We start from the raw sequence: 18,145 nt of genomic DNA, 5'->3' as shown, positions 1-18,145 counted from the left end.
TACAGCAGCACCCGAAAAACGCACCATGTATGGGCACCTTTACCCTAAGTCCCGTCCACTAATGCCTACACCTAACCCCCACATTCCAGACGTAATGCACTGTGTGGCAGCCCTGCAATCGAGGTTCCGACTGCTGCTTTGCAATTGATGTCGGGATTCTGACGATGGTCTTCCGGCAGTAGTTGTGATTCCGGCATCAGTACGGTGAACACCGACATGCTGAACACATCCCGATACAATCACACAGCAATTTTGGTCATCTTCCTTCACATAATAACCTTATTCTTTAGCACTGTTACAGATGGTCAGAAAATTTAAAAGGAAAGACTAAAAGAAAGGGGGAACATGACCGAAAATTTCAAATACATCAAAGGCTTTAACAAGATACAGGAGGCAGACATTTTTCATAGGTTCATTGGAAACCAGGAAAAATTACTTTACAGTAAGGGTAGTGGACAAGTGGAATAACCTCCCTTAGTAGAGGCTAAAGGCCCCCATACACTTATCTGATTTGGGCCGATTTCCCTTGATTCAGACTGATCGGGCTGAGAAATCGGCCCAAATCGGATTTGTTTGACACCCCATCCGACCGAATGCACGGTCCCGAGTGCATCGGGTCAGACCCTACAGATTGAACCTGCTGCAGGTTCAATCTGTTGGATTGGACCCCTCAGAGGCACTTTGCAGGTGCTTTTTGTGTTGGTCTGATCCAGAGGTATGTGCCAGCGGTGAAGCACTGCTAGCTCACACCTATGTGAAGGGGGCGGGCAGCTTGGGGTCCGGGCTGCAGGTGCAGTGTGGGGTCCAGGTGCAGCGTTGTGCGGGCAGTTCTGTGTCCGGGAAGCAGCTGAGCGGACATTGTGGACGATGGGGGCAGAACGTGCAAAAAATATCAATCAAAAGATCAGCCTGCCGCTAATTAGCTGAGAGTCCGCTCTCTCAGCCAATCAGTGGTCTCGTCGCTGATTGGCTGAGAGAGCTCTTTCAGCCAATCAGTGGCAGGCCTTTAAATTAAAAAAAAATTACCTTCTGCCACCGCTGTCCACTCAGCGCTTCTCGAACACTGTGTTCTGCCCGCCCCCCTGCACCCGTAGCCCAGACCTCCTGCAGCACCCTGGGAATTACATGGGATAAATCGCATGCAATTTATCCCATGTAAAAAAATGTACCAAATCGTAGTGAGCTCTCCCGGGCAGCTGCCGTGGGAGTTCAGGGGAAATTAGGTCCGACTTGTCCGGGGACCTTAAGACACATACTTTTTGTACTGCCTTCTGATCGCATCGCAAGCAAAACGCATGCGATGTGATGCAGCCCATAACGGGTGTGATAATTGCACCATGTATGGACACCTTAAGACTCAAATAGGTTTTGAGGTAACAGTATAGTTAAGACGACACAACCAAATGGTTCTTATCTGCAGTCAAATTCCGTATTTTTGGATGTTGATTTAAAGGTCTACAGCAGGCATGTCCAACGTTGGCCCTCCAGATGTTGTGAAACTACACATCCCAGCATGCTTTGCCACAGTTTTGCTATTAGAGAATGCTAAAACTATTGCAAAGCATGCTGGGATGTGTAGTTTCAAAACATCTGGAGGGCCAACGTTGGACATGCCTGGTCTACAGTGTGTTTTTAGACAGTCAATAGGTCAACACCAAAAGGTCGACATTGACAAAAGGTCAACTTGCACTAGGTTTACATATGTTGACCATGATTGTGTCACCCTAGTGTCATTTTTGATCTAGTGATGTACCATCAGAACTAGCTGTATACTAGGGTGACAAGTTATCAGGTGAGGGAACCTCATCATTTTTCTGAAGGTGAGGTTTCCCATACAAAATACTATACTGCTGGTGTAATTTCCTGGAGGTGAAACGGACAGTACAAGTTCAGTGCTGTAATTAATTGAATTTTGTTTTGTATGTCTTTTTACTATGTGCGAAGTTGCCATTTTCTGCATGCAGGTGTCACTTTTACTAATGATATATGAAGATATGAAAAGTATTCTGATCTCCGACTGTGTAACCGGTTTACTTTGTGTCTTATAGGTTGTTGCATTTTGTGATGTCGACGATACAAAAATTTCGAAGGGTTTTTATACTTATGAAGAATCTGAGGTAAGAAAGTAATCCATATCGAGTTATACTCTATTAAGGTGCCCATACACTTGTCTGATTTGGGCCGATTTCACCCGATCAAGACCGATGGAGATGAGAAATCGGATGTGTTTGACATCCCCCTCCGGCCTGATGCGCGGTCCTGTGCCCATCGGGTCTGGCTGGGGAGGTTGGACGGGATGCACATTAAATCTATTTGATTGCACCCATCAATAGCACATCGTGGGTCCTTTTTAGCACATACGATGTGTCAGTCCAATCCGTAGGTGTATGCTAGTGGTGAAGCACCGCTGGCACACACCTATGTGCAGTGGTTTCCGGTCAGTGGGGTCCAGCCAGTAGCGGCTGAGAGCTTGTGGCAGTATTTGCCAGGCGGCACTGCTGAATTTGAAAATATATTTTGAAAAGACTGGACACTGATTTGCTGAGATAATTCAGTAGGGCGTTATGTGTGCTACTCCTGGGACAAATATGTGTGTAAGCTGTACTTTTCCTATGGACATTATGCGCTTAAATAGCACTTCTACTGTGAACATTATATGCGGAAGTGGCACTGGTACTGTGGTCACTATGTGCATAAACGGTGCTACTTCTGTGTGCATTTTGTGTGTAAGTGGTGCTACTCCTGTGTGCATTATACGCATAAGCAGAATTACTCCTGTGGGTATTGTGTGTAAGCAGCACTACTGTTGTGGGCAGGCAATGCTACTCCTGTGGGCATTATGTGTGTAGGCTTCGTTACTTAACGTGAATAAGGGGAACTACTATCAGGTGTAATAAGGGCACTACATGAGTGAAGAAGATTGCGCTACTCTGTGGCATAATTTGAAATAGAGGAACTTTTGTGTGGCCATGCCCCTCGATGTGAAACCACACCCCTTTCTTCTGGCATGCACTGTTACTTGTATGGAAAGGCACAAATGTATAGTTTGCAGGGGGGCACTGAACAACCTTGCATCAGCCCCGATCATATATAATATTTGTGTGCTGTAGGTGAGTACTCAGCTGAACCTCCAGCTTGCTGTCTGCAGTCTGTTGTTGGCCTAAGGTGCCCTCACTGTGGGGCAGATGTATTAAGCCTTAACAAGAGATAAATGCAAGGGTGATAAAGAGAGATAACCTTCCATCCATCCAATCAGCTCCTTACTGACTGTTTTCAAACACAGCCTGTAACATGGCAGTTAAGGCCCCCATACACTATGCGATTTGGGCACGATTTCACCCGATTCGGATGAATCGGGCCGTGAAATCGGCCGAAATCGCACTTGCAGACATCCCGTCCGATCCGATGCGCGGTCCCGTGCGCATCGGATCGAGGTCGGACGGGCTGCACATAAGATTTGCTAAATCTTATGTGCAGCCCGGAGCCGTGCGGGGGATGACAGCGGGTGGGGGATGCCGGCTATAGAGAGCCGAGCAGGGGGAGGCTGCATAGGGAGCCGGGCAGGAGGAGGGTGACAGCGGGAGCAGCGCGCTGGGCAGGGAGGATGACGCTGGCTGCCGGGCAGCGGCGGGAGCCGGGAGGAACACAGTCACTAACTTGAAAACAAAAAAAAGCCCATACAGATGATTGGCTGAGAGAGGTCTCAGCCAATCAATGGCTTGCTAGTCATTCTGTATGGCCTTTTTGTTGTTTTCAAGTTATCTGTGTTCCTCCCGGGAGCCAGCGTCATCCTCCCTGCCCAGCGCGCTGCTCCCGCTGTCACCCCCCTCTTGCCCGGCTCCCTATGCAGACTCAACCTGCTCGGCTCTCTATTAGCCGGCATCCCCCGCCCGCTGATGACCCCCCCCGCACGGCTCCCTCCTCCTGCAGCTCCCCGGGGACCGCATATGATAAATCCATGCGATTTATCATATGCAAACCTTGGCACATCAAGTGCCTAATCGTGTGTCCCCCTCCCGGGAAGCTGCAGGGGAAATCAGGTCCGACTTGTCCTTAGGACAAGTCGGACTAATGTATGGGGGCCTTTAGGATGTGATTGACTGGACGTTTATCTCTCCTTATCACCCTTGGATTTATCTCTTGTTAAGGCTTAATACATCTGCCCCAATGTGTGTTACCTTCTATATGGAATACAGGAAGGATTCAAATCAGAAATCCATAACTCACCAGACAGTGTGACAACAGCAGTACCTACACCATTGTACAGACCTGAGGAAAAGAATGATCATTGCTGGTGGTAGGGAAGTATCTTACTTAATAAAAGTAGCAGTGCCTATTTTAGTCCGCATACAGCAACATAACTCGTGTGATCTCAAGTGGTTGTGGAGACCTTCATGCTGCTGTGTGTGTGTGTGTGTGTGTGTGTGTGTGTATGACATGTTACAGATCTTTCCTCTGTTGAGATGAATACATTCCATTCATGATGTAGACTTATCTTATCTGGAACCTGAGAGGACTATCAGTCTATTCAGACTTCAGTCTCCTCTTTCACTTCAAACTTAAAGTGAGCGAATGGTTCTAGGAGACTACGTACTAAAGGGGTGTACACAAGGTGCAATTCTGGCTAATCTTCTGGGCGTTTTGGATCCAAATCGCCTAGAACAGTGGTGTCAAACTCATGGTCCTCCAGCTGTTATGGAACCACACATTCCAGCATGCCCTGGCACAGATTTTATATAATGGATTGCTAAAACTGTGGTAGGGCATGCTGGGATGTGTAGTTCCACAACAACTGGAGGGCCATGAGATTGACACCACTGGCCTAGGTTAGCCAGAATCGCTCCCTGTGTACACTGTGGACGATAATGATGCGCGGCTCTGTGGCGTCCCTATTGCCTGACCAAATAGTCTGTGCAAACAGGGCAATGTACACTAAGCTGATGCACAAACAGTGTATTTTGCCGCAGCTGGGGATGGCAAGATGTAGTTGGCCGTATCTTCGATGACTTAACTACATCTCGATATTGACTCGGCTTAGTCAAAATTACCATGCCTCCAGCCCATGTGTACATTGCTTAAGCCTTGAAGAGAGACACAGTGGAAGGAAATAAACTACCAGCCAACCAGCTCCTGTCTTTTTTCAAACACAGCCTGTAACATGACAGTTACATTCTGATTGGCTGGTACTTGATTTCTGTTCACTATTTCTCTTCATGGTTCATTACATAGAAATTATAGAGTACTATTGTAACACACTGGCCCTTATTCTAGTTGACTCGGTCAGATGCGTATTTCAGACGACCACCGAGTGTTCTTAGCCCCGCCTACCGTACTGATCGCACAGACCGTCCCAATGCGGTAAGACGCGGAGCGAATTGACCGCGAGTGGATGTTTCATGTGAACACCTCCCCCATTCTCTGATAGTCGTGGACCATCGAATGATGGACAGAGCGGTCAGGCAGCCCTGAGTTTTCCAGACCACTCGGACCGGCTATTTCAGCTGTCCACCCCCACACGTATGTCACGGCCGGATTACCATACATACGCCCAGCGTTTTCATGGGAACGCCCATGAAACGCAGGGTGTATGCATATGGTAATGAGCCCAGACAGCCCTTCACGCCCCTCTCCACCCCCTGCTCAGATGGGTCCGTACGATCCTTTTCTGCACGGAATTCACGCCGCGTTCGTACGTGCAAGGCGTTCGCAAATGCGCAGAAACGCCTCTGCACATGCGCAAACACAATACATCGGCGTCCAACCGAACAATGTAATCCAAAAAAGTTGGATTTTGGAATCTTAGTCTGACACTGGGTTTATCATTTGTTTTCTGAAAACTGGAAAAGTGCTGGCACAATGTATAAAGGCCTGATGGACACAATGTCCATGTTGAATGCTGGAGAGAGTTGTGTTTGTTATTGCGCATAAGTTACGTTGTGTATGGTCCGTGATAGTATTAAAGTAGCTGTCACAGTGAGGGTTTCTTGGCAGAGTGAGTGACAGATGGATCTGTTTGTGGGAGGTAATGTGGGCGTGTGGTGACTCAGGAACAGGCGGGACATGACTGTTTCAGGGGGGTATGTCTGTTACAATGTCTCTGGCATCTTACTTCCTGCATCCATATGCTTACTCAGATATGTTGGTTATGGACCGATGTGCGTGGAATTTCTGCCTCTTTGTACACAAATTGCAGATCTGAGAAGTCAAATCCCGCAAATGCATTTTAGCTGTTTACTAAACGGAGCTGTGACAGAGTTTGCACACATTTCTGAATTGGGCCTTAAATCAGTTATACCTCTGCTTAGAAGCTAATGTGAGCCAGTATTATAGACAATTTTCATGACAAGGTAACCAAAGGGAGCGCTGTTCCCTATTTCTTGAAGTTTCCTTGTATGTTAGTAAAACAGTTATGTGCAGAACACTTTATTGCATAAAGGATGTGTGATGAGCTGGTGTAAGTGAAGGATTAAGCTCCATGTAGCATTGATAGCGTTCCCCTGTGCTCATGCTGGGTCTGATCAGAGAATTCTTCCAAGATACCACAGATAAATACTCATACTGTGTAGGTTGCTGGAGAAAAAGCCTGATACATTTCGCCTTGGTTTCGGGATGATTAGAGGACATAGATGTGATTAATCAAGCAGTATGCTATGGTTTCAACAAGGAGGGAATAATATGGATTACATCAGTGTTATTACATATCCAATGAGCCCAATAAGGATATAAAGGGAAGTTGGTGTCATATTTTCATGGCGTAGTATTGCTGATATGTTTTCACAACTAAACTGTGAAAAACATTGGGGGTACAGTCAAGAAAAAGCATAGTAACCAAGTAATGACTTTCTACTGGCGTGACCCCAGCAGTGATGGTGCACTCCCTCGCTATACTGCCCATACAGTAGTTTCCAGAACTACTACTACAGTCTCACTAATTCAGTCATATTTATTTCAGAACCGCCCAAAGCCAAGGGTTCCTGTGCTCCACTTCAGAGACGCCAAGCCACCATTTATTATCTGCGTTAAACTGGTGAGTGAGGAATTCTGCAAAATGCCTACTGAGGTATTAGTACATTGTATACTGAGTGATTGTGTATAAGTCAGGTAACCTTTGTTGACTTTTGTTTATTGCTAGAACAGTCTGGATTTTTGAAGTCATTTTATATTGTGAGACACTTTTTTCATTTCTATATAGTGCCGAGTTTCCTCCCACTGACAGCTTCCTTCTTAGCTCAGAGCCTGAAGCAGATATTGCCACACAGTAATAGACTGTACCTGTAGTCAGGTCTCAGGGTTTGTTATAGTACAGTAGGTCCATCGTCACCCATGTCTACATTCATAATGTCAACAAGCAATTTTTAACCGTACCAGAATATGTCTTGTCAACATTATTCAGTATGTTAGCAGGGTGCATGTGAATTTAGGCCATCTTCCATAATTCCTAATGGAGCATATGAAGGTTATTAGCTACTTTTGGTGCATATTAGAATTTTTTTATAGTATAAATAGAAATGAACTTTCAATATGACCTTGTGAAATGAAAGCAGAGCCTTGTAGAACTAAATCGAAGCTACAAGTTATTGCATGGTACTGGTATAGCATTATGCACCTTGTTAGGTAGGCTCACACAGTCCTTACTCATTCTAGAATAGGTGTAAAGAACTCTGGGGGACATGATGCAGAATTCCCATCTCCTGCCTGTAGAACATACTTGACGTTTTAATAATACAGATGAATAATTCTGATTGACTCGCTAAGCAACGAAAATTGGCTGCTTAGCGAGCCTTCTAATGCCACCCACACAAATGCCCGCCCCTGCTATGGTCCGCACATCCCCGCTGCTTTGCGAATGGATATTTTGCATATACATCTTTTTGGAGGGTAGCATATGGGGCCAAAATCATTTGATGCTCCCGACCATCGAAAGATGTTTACTCTCTTCGCAAATCTAAGCCAGTCAGGACTGACCTAGACTTGCAGCATCTGGGTCCGGGAACAGGATGGACAGCGAACGTCCTGCAATGTCTGCCTCCCACCCCCAGAAGACCATTTTCCTGGGCGCACCCACCATTTTTGTGGGTACACCCAGGAAATTGAGGGCATTCGCACCCCCTGCCCACCTCCCACCTGTGCGAACACCACAGGGACTATGCATGTTGCCAAAGGCGCCCGCACAGAAGCTCTGAATATGCGCAGTGTGGTAACATCGTTCCCCGTTGTGAATTCGCCAGGGACCGAGCCAACTAGAAGGAGGAGCATTGAGCAGCATGGCCCTTGTTCCGAGACAGTAGAAATAGAAAGTAGTAATTATAGAAACACAGAGAAATGCAGTTTTTAGAACAGCTACTTTGGTAAAAATACTTCAGGGAGAATCTATTTTGTTCCTGAACAAGGGATTTCAATAGAACAAATAATTCTCCTCCTTAGGGGGATTTGGGTGGACCGGCTGTTATTTGGCTGAAACACATTGCTGAAAGCAACATTAAAAGGTGGTTTTACCCTAAATTCCACAGCCAGCCATATATGATTGCCGGGCGGCTCTGCCCGACATAATGGACTGGGTGTGCGAGAGGTATTTTTAGAACACTTCATGTTGCTCCTGCTTTTATTTATGAGCCACATCTTACACTATCTGGAAACACAGCCCTTCTCATTTAAGTGGGGCCTGAAAGAGTGGAGATGTGTAATTACACAGGAATGCCAGATAGGAGCAGAGGCCTGTGTGCGCCCCGCACACGCTCCTGTCATGTGGTCATATTGAAGTAGCAGTTTCTAAGCACTTTATTGGTTTTACTCTGATCAGAAACACGTGCTGCTCGCTGGAAGGATCAGACCATATGTGTATGGAGACGTTAGAATAAGTGATACATTGTATTACAACGCTGATTTTTTTTTTGACATTTTAATGTATAAACAATGAGCTGTAATGTAATGCATGCTGTGTTTATTATTAGAAAGTATACTGTAAACCTCCTACTGTATAGATATTAGAAGTTATCTCAGATTTACTGTGGGCAGATAGCATCCATATATGAGAAACAAACACCGAACGTGTAATATTATCCTACAAATCCTTATTATGCCTGGTTGGGAGGGTAGAACGCCTTCCTTATACTGTATATCAGAGGGGGACATACAACAGACTGCACACATTGCAGTGGAGGCAGAAACAATCATGATATTGCAGCTAATTAATTACACAGTCAGGAGGCAACTCGGCAAAGTCAGTAGTTACTAGTGAATTGATAGGCTGCACATTGTTTTAGCCCTAAAGAAGGTTGTCAGCTCCCCTGTGTATATAACAATGAATGTGGTACAGGGTGTATAGCTGTGCACTTCCTCACCGTTATATTACTGCCTCACAGCACTGAGGTCATGGGTTCGATTCCCACCATGGCTCCAACTGTGCAGAGTTTGTATATTCTCCCCGTGCTTGCATGGGTTTCCTCCGGGTGCTCCGGTTTCCTCCCACAATCCAAAATAATATACTGGTAGGCTAATTGGCTCCCAACAAAATTAACCCTAGAATGTCTGTGTGTGTGCGTGTACATGTGGTAGGGAATATAGATTGTAAGCTCCACTGGGGCAGGGACTCATGTGAATGTTCAAATATTCTCTGTTAATAAAATAAAATGTGATCAGCCACAGCACACAAGGCCCACGAGAGCCGGCAGCTCTGACAGTGCCAGAATCTGGCCTGAAAATGCTTTTGTTGCTTTTCATCACTCCTGGAACAGTGTAATGTAGCATTTGGTGTACAGATACAGCTGCAGTAACACACAAAATATAGTCATGCTGCATTTTGATCAGCAAAGCCTGCTTGTGCATTTTATTAGCATAGCGGTGGAAATAAGACATTGATTTGGGGAAAAAGGCACAAAAAGATGCCCAGCGTTAGTAAATTCGCTCACAACTAGGTGCGACTAGAAGGGCTGCAGTAACAATTAGAGAGAACACATCTATATATTAAAGTGAACTTGTGTACACGTAAATACATTTGTAGGGCTTAGAGAGAGATATAACCTTATGCGTGTGGATGGCAAGAGGGAAAGGGCTCATTTAAATCATACTTTTTTTTTTTTTTAAATGGGTGACACTGCTTTTGTTATGGGGATGTTGCCAGGACCTGATTCCTAGAGGGACCCTGGTGTTATTCTATGGGTAAGATAAGTAATAATTGGCCAAGTCAGTTACTGTGGATCGTAGCTTGGATCCTGTGACTCAGGGTGAGCATTGCTTATTCCTTTCAATCACATAACGGAGCATCTCCAATTTGTCAGGGATAAGTGACAGTCTCTGATGACCAGCCTGTCCTATTGATAAATAACCACAAAATAAAGATATCAGTCTACTACCACCAGGAACTACAGGCAAATTATCTGCACAATATTCGACCAAATTTCCCATGTAGCCTTAATCTGTCGCCAGTATTGAAGGAATTCTCATTTGCAGGGGCTGGCTGGCAACTTTCAGCCTGATGGTCAAACACAAGCAAGTGGCCCCAATTTCTTTATCAGCACATACTGTACTTTGACCATACTGTATACTCTCTCACTTATACCCGTAGCATAACCTATGCAATAGTAAATTCTGAGAAAAATGTCTATTTAACATACTGTCCAGTACTGAAAAGTAGTTCATGCGCTATAGTGCATTTTAATGGAGACTTCACGCATGTGCAATGCTGATTCTTTGTTATAGTATTAGACATCTCAGGCATGCGAAGTGGTGGTCTTAAAAAGCGCCATCTGTTGGATGATCGCTGGTATTGCCCTCCCCTGTGCTGTGAAACTTATTGCGCCGCCGTGCACCCAGGCATGCTGTGAGCGCTGATGCACAGACGAATGCTGGCATACTTACACACATTGATATGCTGACACATTAAGACACTACACAGACAAACGCACCGGTGAAGTTTGCCGGGGCAGACGCCGGTGTAAAAGGTATTAAACGCTGGGGTGAAAGCTTGGTCCAAAAACCTGGGTGCGACCCAGCATTTTGGCATAAAAGGGGTATAAGTTGTATTGGCATCAGCTCCTTGTTATGAGTCAGAATGATCTATTCATGTTGATTGGAGCGGGCAGTGGAAAGGAAGGGGAGGAGCTGGAAAGAACTGTGTGAATGTTTCTGCCTGCTCCTAACAGACAGCCATTTAGCCAGCCCAGTGCTCAACACATGCTGAGCAGTGTGCTCCATGGCTGCCAAGCCGCTCCCCACACCCCCCCCCCCACACCCCATATAGAGCCAAAATGCTGGACACAGGTCAGGTTTCAGCTTCTGCACGAGGCTGATTGCTAACAGCTGTGAGGCAGGCAGAGTAGCCTTCTCGGCTGTCAGATATACGTATGTATGTGCAGCAGGGCCACTGCTCATTTACTTATTTAAACCCTGAAAACATGGCTGTGATGAAACAGCTGTTAAGAACCACGTGTGTATCATTGTGTCTGAGGACCCTGGCTGTAAACCATCATTAAGCGGTTACTACCTTGAGGAATGTTTATGTGGCTAGGCACACTGCACTGTGACTGTGGGGGTTATTCTAGTTCATTCTTTCTGACAAAATCCTTCTTAGATGGACAAAACCATGTGCACTGCGGGTGGGGAAGATGTAACTTGTGCAGAGAGAATTAGATTTGGGTGGGGTTTTTCTTCAAAGTGAGATCTATATTGCAGTGTAAAATAAAGCAGTCAGTATTTTCCCTGCACAGAAAAAAATAACTCACCCAAATCTAATTCTCTCTGCACATGTTACATCTGCCCCCCTGCAGTGCACATGGTTTTGTCCATCTAAGAAGGATTTTGTCAGAAAGAATGAACTAGAATAAACCCCTGTGTTATAACGTTTCTAGCACAGAAGCTCTTCCCTTTGATGGATACACTTATTCTGTTCTAGAGCATAAGAATCAAGTCATTAGCAGCATTCGCTTTCATCAGTATTTCTCCAGACCCTATAAATAATACAAGAAAGGCCGGCCAGTGTTTAGGAGGTGATCTATGTACTCCTCATGGTTTAGGGAGTACAGTGTAGCGGAGGCCGCAGGTGTTTCTTTTGATCTGTTTACGAGTTAGGGGAAGTGCCGTAGAGGAGGAAACACTTGTAAAAGTCACTATTAATTGTTAAAAACAACACAACCTGCCCGCCAAACGGTTCCTGTGTACCAGTCATATGGTAAGCTGGAAAGGACAGGAAGATCTAAGGGCCTGATTCAGCTTTGTTAGCAAAGCATAAAATCACTCAAAACCATGTTGCACTGCAGGTGAGGCGGATGTAAAAACCCATACACAATAGGTGATCTTCAGCTCAATGTAGCCAACTTTGGCCATTGTCAGCTACTTTTGAGCTCAAAATCTCCTGAAATCTAAAATGAAGTATAAAAATAAAGCAGCCAGTATTTACCCTGCACAGAAACAATATAAATGTATTTGCTCCCTTTGCATAGCGGCGTGGCTTGTCCCAAAAACAAAAAGACTTGATTTTTTGCTTTACTGAATCTGTCCCTAAACCTGTCAGTATAATGAATGCTGGTTCTGTATGACCTTTGCCAGATGCGTGTTCTGTATGACCTGTGCCAGATGCGTGTTCTGTAACACAAAGGCTTGTACTTTCTGTGGTTTCCAGTACGATAATACTTCCTGTGGTATACATACAGATGACCAGTGGTCAGCACACAGATGCTGGCATCACAACAGTGGTTAGATTACCTCTCATGAGATTACGACAAGTAGGGCATATGGTGTCCATCCGTAAACATTTCCCAACGCTCACACTACGGCCGCCAAATAACGCAATGCACGGCCCCGGTGCCCGTCAGCGTAGACCCTTTTCACATGTCCCTACCATACACTACGCCCACCGCCGATAAAACTGCAACTCGCGTACATGGCGGCCGGCCAGCGGGGACCGTACACAACAACTGCTGCAAACCCACTACCACAGCATGCGGATGCGGCAGTGGGAGCACAGCCATAGCCTATTTGGGGGTGTGCCCTAATTGCGGACCCGTGGCCACACCCCTTTAAACTACAACAACACTCAAAACAAACAGCGTCTGGCTGCTGGAGGAGACCAGGAGCAGGCTCTGCTATCTGTGAGGGCTGTGTGACCTGACCTCATGCTGTGCTGACAGGTGTGACTCGAGGAGAGGGGAAGGAGGGAGACAATAGGCCCTGCAAAAGCATAGTGCCAGTCCTATGCTAGGCAGGCTTGACCACCCCTTGGCATTGCAAATTCCCTAGGCATTTGCCTAGTCTGCCTATGCCTAGGGCTGGCTCTGCACCCAGGGACTGGTGTCCCTAGCAGCCGGGGACACTGAGTCCAACTTTTTATAGATGGGACCAGGTCTCACAATGCAAGCTAACTATCAGCCTGATGAAAGGAAAATAAAAACAAAACAATTAAGCTGGAGCCCTAGAGTTAGTGACCGACTCTCAGGCACAGTCTAAAAACTGGTCTGTAGGAGGGGCATATATTAGGGGGAGGAGCCAGACACGCACACATTTCATTAATTAAAGTGCCCAGCTCCGCTAGTCACTAGTCTATACCCATCGTAAGGATAAAACTCCAGTGTCACCTATGGATGAAAGAGAAATAATGGAAATTGTCTCACAAGAAAAAGTTGTGGATTATTTCAAATTCAGAATGTACAGGATCCAAAACAGCATGGATTTACTAGGGGGAGATTATGGCAAACAAATATTTGAATTGGTGATTAAAGTAATAGATAAAGGAGGGGCCATAGATACAGCTTATCTTGACTTTAGTAAGACTATTGACACTGTCCTACATCAGGCTGCTAAAAAACAGGAGTTTGTTATTGAATTCTAAAATGGTTGAATGGATAAGAACTTGGTTGCAAGATACAAAACAGAATTATGCCACTGTATAGGGCATTCTTACATCCAAGGTAGGAGAGGCTAAGAAAGTAGCACAATTTAAAACGCTCCGTCAGGGCAAAAGAAAATCCTTGCAGAGACCTAACAAAAATATAGGGTTGAAGTCGATAAAAAAAAAAGATGGCCACAGCTGCAAGCATAGTGTTTTTGTATTCCATGGAAAAAGGAGATTTCGCTAAATAATTTTTTCTCCCTATCTCTATTTCTTTCCTGAAGAAAGATGTCAAATTTTTAAAAAAAATACATAGGATCTCTGAAAAGTCAAGGACCTATGTATTTTTGTGGTTGCATACTTTTCGGGGATTTGGTTTCAGGCAGGGGGGCTAATTAGCCGCTCAAAATGTGCTACTGATTTTTGCTGTAGCTAAAATTGCAACTAGCTGACAAACATCTAAACTAATAATGTGACTAAGAATTGGGTAATAGAGTTGCATAACATTAGAAAGTTTAAGCATTCAGTTCAAATCAGATGACCAGATACATACACAGTTGGAGCCTTTGTTCTTTTTAAGGTGCTGTGACCTCGTTAGTATGAAATGAGTATAGGCAATGGTCCTTATGTATCACGGTGGGTCAGAAAGTGTGTCCATGGTTAATGTTTTGTGTTAACACTGTCAGAACATGCAGAGAAGAGAAAGTTTCCTCACTGCTGCTAAGCACTTGCTGCTGACAGAAACCTGGACTAATTTCTCGGTTTTCTTCAGGACCTGACAGGAGGAGGATTTGAAGACAATCTGCGGTCTCTCAACCTGAAAGAAGGAGTGGATTACTATCACTTCAGCTGATGTACTGCAAAAGGTACCAGAATAACCTTCAGGTTTGCTGTCCTTGGATGTTTTTCTGAAAGACCAGGATGCGTCACTGCCAGGTGCAGGAATGTCTGATTGGCGATAGTGTCTGGCTACTCATGTGCTGAAGGTGCAATGCAGAAGAGTTACATTCTGTGGGGTTTACATAGTAGTGCCAAGAATGGGAAGTGCTACCCCGTAAATATATAAATATATTTGTATGTTCGTTTGTGTGCCACCTGTTGGCAGTGGGTGAAACTACATCTCTTTATTTCACACATGCACAAACACAGAGGCAATCACAAGGTAGCAGACTAGCATTCGAAGCATTTGCTTCGAGTGGGCTTACCAAATGTACAGTACCTATTGTATTCTTAATGTGAAAGCCAAAGTGGAAAGCTGAATACAGTAGTTAGGGGTGCACACCCTAACTCGGACCAATGTATAGTGTACCAGGATGGATGGAAGACAAATATATTTTTAGCAGCCTGGCTGATCTGTTGATAAGTTACACCCACCCACCTTATTGGACTTTGCTTTGAAAAGATTTACCATATATGGTAAAAGGTTGGGTCATGCCAATTAGATTTATACAGGGATCTGTAGGCAATGAGGTAACTTTGGGGTGTATGGATGTAACTTAAGCTGCCCATACACGCTGCGATCCCGGCGTGCGTTGGGGGCTTAAATAGCATCCATCACATCGCATTGCATGCCTTGTGCATGCAATGCGATGTGATGAAAAGCAAGTACAAAAAGTATGTGCAGCACATACTTTTTGTACTGTGCGATGAGGTGCCGCGGTAGCGCACATCTCAAAGCACACATCGTACCCCTGGGATCACAGCGTGTATGGGTGGCAATATTACTAAAATACTCATGTTGCCACTGATTGCATGCCAGTAAGAACATGGTTTATATAGTAGGGGCAGGCAGTACTATACATCTAGCCATGTCAGTACTGCAAAGCATGCTGGGGTATGTGTGAGCTTACCATAGATAATGGCAGACTTGTGACACATGTGACCATGAATAGCGTGTTCTTCTATTGTAATGTATTTTGTTTCTTTCTACATGACAGGAACACAGAACTTCCACCAATCCATGAGAGCTGTAGAGACACATCACTATCCTGCTCCTAATGAGGTGACCCCATGTATGGGGTATGAATGCAGATAGGAATTTGTGGATTTCACCTATTTTTGTGTCTGAAATAATAAGATTTAATGCACCATCTTATTGTGACAGGAAAGTACAGGGACTATGCTAATTTACAACCTGGAAGAGAACATTGTACCCGTGAAATGTATATATACTGTATCAATTAGACGATGGATTACTAGGATGTACATGTTGAGAGGCAAATGAAGTTAATATAAAATAAGAGCCCCTGCTAAATCCAGTACTGTATTCCTGTAACATAAATGTATTAGGCAATTCCGTGCAACTATAAACCTTATTGTATAAAGACAGCATCGGTCTCTGGTGATCGCATATGTCCTTACAATGATAAACTAGTGCACACGGGGGATATTAAACATTAACCAGATCAGATTGTGTGTCTTTTATTAACAGTCATTGCAAAAACTGAAATCACATCATCTACACAATACAGGTACCCACCGTGGTTGCCAGGTGCATGCGCTCTATACACTTCTACACTAGCACAGTAATAACCTGTGTGTTTGGTGAAATCTGTAATGTCTGCACTACACATGTAAACAAACACTCTGCATATCCAGCCGTACTATGCAGAGATGGTATCACACATAAACTGTGCCTCTGACCCCTGTCATGTAGTAATGTACTGCAGGTGTGTGTACAACAAACAGGATTTTATTTCAGTTTACAACATAATATGAGCTTACACTAAGCATAAAGTGCCATCTGCTGGACAGAGCCAGGATTACATCCACTTCTCTAACTTCATCTAGGTCTTCAGTGTATCTTTCACTGTGCCACCTGTAAGAAAAATAAGCTTATATTGTAAAATAAACATTTCCAGTTCCTATGTATTAGGGACATTTTGTTCCACACACAACACAGTGTACTTCGAAGGCTACCTCAGATGATGATGTTATTGGAAATGGTATTCAACAGGTTCTGGTATTAGATATTGGGTCCAACTAGAGCAAGCATGTCCGAACTGTGGCCTCCAGCGAAACTACAATCCCAGCATGCCTTGCATTCCCTGATAGCAAAACTGTGGCCAGGCATGATGGGACTTGTAGTTTCACCAACAGCTGGAGGCCCATAGTTTGGACATGCCTGAACTAGAGATATCATACAGTTCCAAGCTCCAGTGCTAATGACAGAATACCTAATAATGTATGGGATTCAGAGGTAGACACAGAAGCACCTGCAGCTGCCTATAGTGGCAGTGGCCTGTCTGTGGCATTATGCAAATGCTACCAAAGTCCCCCCTGGTGTACATCTGTGTGTCCAAATATACAAGGTCTGAAATGCCCACTGTCCACACACACTGCAATACTGCGTCATTACATGCCACCATCTGTCTCACTATTAAAACTTGGAACAGCCCTATGGCAAGCGCATTTTCCCAATATGACCTATGTGAGCAGTCACTTTCAGACATGCTTGCAGCACCCTTATAACATGCCCATAAGACGGAGCATCTCCCTGTCATTGCCAAATAATGCCCACTACATTTTTCATACACTGTTTTGCTGTTCACATTTTTTGGGGGACTGTCCCATAGTTGGAAGTCCCCCCTGCCTGCTCTATAGAGAGAGACACTATCTGCAGGTATGGCCAGCAGCTTACACAGCGCTGGCCAAAGTGACGAAAACTGGAGACTTGGCTTGTGGGCGTGGCATCCTACAAGACCACACATCCCTTTTCGGGCACATGCGGGGCTCCCGATATTGCTTCTCGCTGCCTGTACCTAAAATGACAACTGCCACTCTGCACAGATACTATTGGGCATATTCATTTATAGTAACACCAATCACTCCAATGTCAGACATCAGCAGCGCATGCACCTCTGCATCAGACCCAGTATTTGGCAACTCTGAGTGGGACGATGTATCGGCTTATGATACAAGCCACTATTTATATGCATTCACTCCAGTACAATCAGCATGAGATTTTGACTATATAGTCAAAATCACATTTAGATCGCACAAGGTTTTTACCTTGCGATCCGATCCGATCCGCGCTCCCGTGACAGCACAAATCGAAACCCAGATAGACAGGGCAGCAATGACTATATAGTGCAGATTGTATGAATTGTATGTAAAATGTACAGAGATAGCAAAGATTGAATAGCACTCAAATCTCAAGTGGAATAGCAAGGGAATCTCACCATGTGTACACAGCATTAAACTCATCTACCATTATATCAGCCGCTGTTAATTTGATTTCTATCATGTATGTTATTTTTTATTTTCTTAATAAATAAATAAAAATAAGTATTTAACAGTTTCTTATATAGCGCAGCAGATTCC

At 44.7% G+C, this 18,145-nt stretch overlaps 2 protein-coding genes across 6 annotated transcripts in view; one reads left to right on the top strand and one right to left on the bottom strand.

The window, feature by feature from the left end:
* QTGAL (queuosine-tRNA galactosyltransferase) overlaps positions 1–16,693 on the top strand; it is a 369,929-nt gene extending 353,236 nt beyond the window's left edge. For all 5 annotated transcript variants that reach the window (XM_083148363.1, XM_083148361.1, XM_083148364.1 and 2 more), the window contains 4 exons: positions 2,049–2,117; positions 6,953–7,027; positions 14,595–14,688; positions 15,760–16,693. In XM_083148363.1, coding sequence (XP_083004489.1) covers positions 2,049–2,117; positions 6,953–7,027; positions 14,595–14,675 — 225 coding nt within the window. In that variant the 3' untranslated portion in view covers positions 14,676–14,688; positions 15,760–16,693. The remainder of the gene's footprint in view (positions 1–2,048; positions 2,118–6,952; positions 7,028–14,594; positions 14,689–15,759) is intronic.
* Positions 16,210–18,145, bottom strand: part of TBCD (tubulin folding cofactor D) — a 282,149-nt gene continuing 280,213 nt past the window's right edge. The window contains exon 40 of the mRNA XM_083148360.1: positions 16,210–16,640. Coding sequence (XP_083004486.1) covers positions 16,629–16,640 — 12 coding nt within the window. The 3' untranslated portion in view covers positions 16,210–16,628. The remainder of the gene's footprint in view (positions 16,641–18,145) is intronic.

The sequence above is a fragment of the Crinia signifera genome, chromosome 6, assembly GCF_055691185.1.
Source record: "Crinia signifera chromosome 6, ASM5569118v1, whole genome shotgun sequence".
NCBI lineage: Eukaryota > Metazoa > Chordata > Amphibia > Anura > Myobatrachidae > Crinia > Crinia signifera.
Note: the sequence above shows the minus strand (reverse complement) of the source record. Positions and strands in the feature narration are given on the sequence as shown.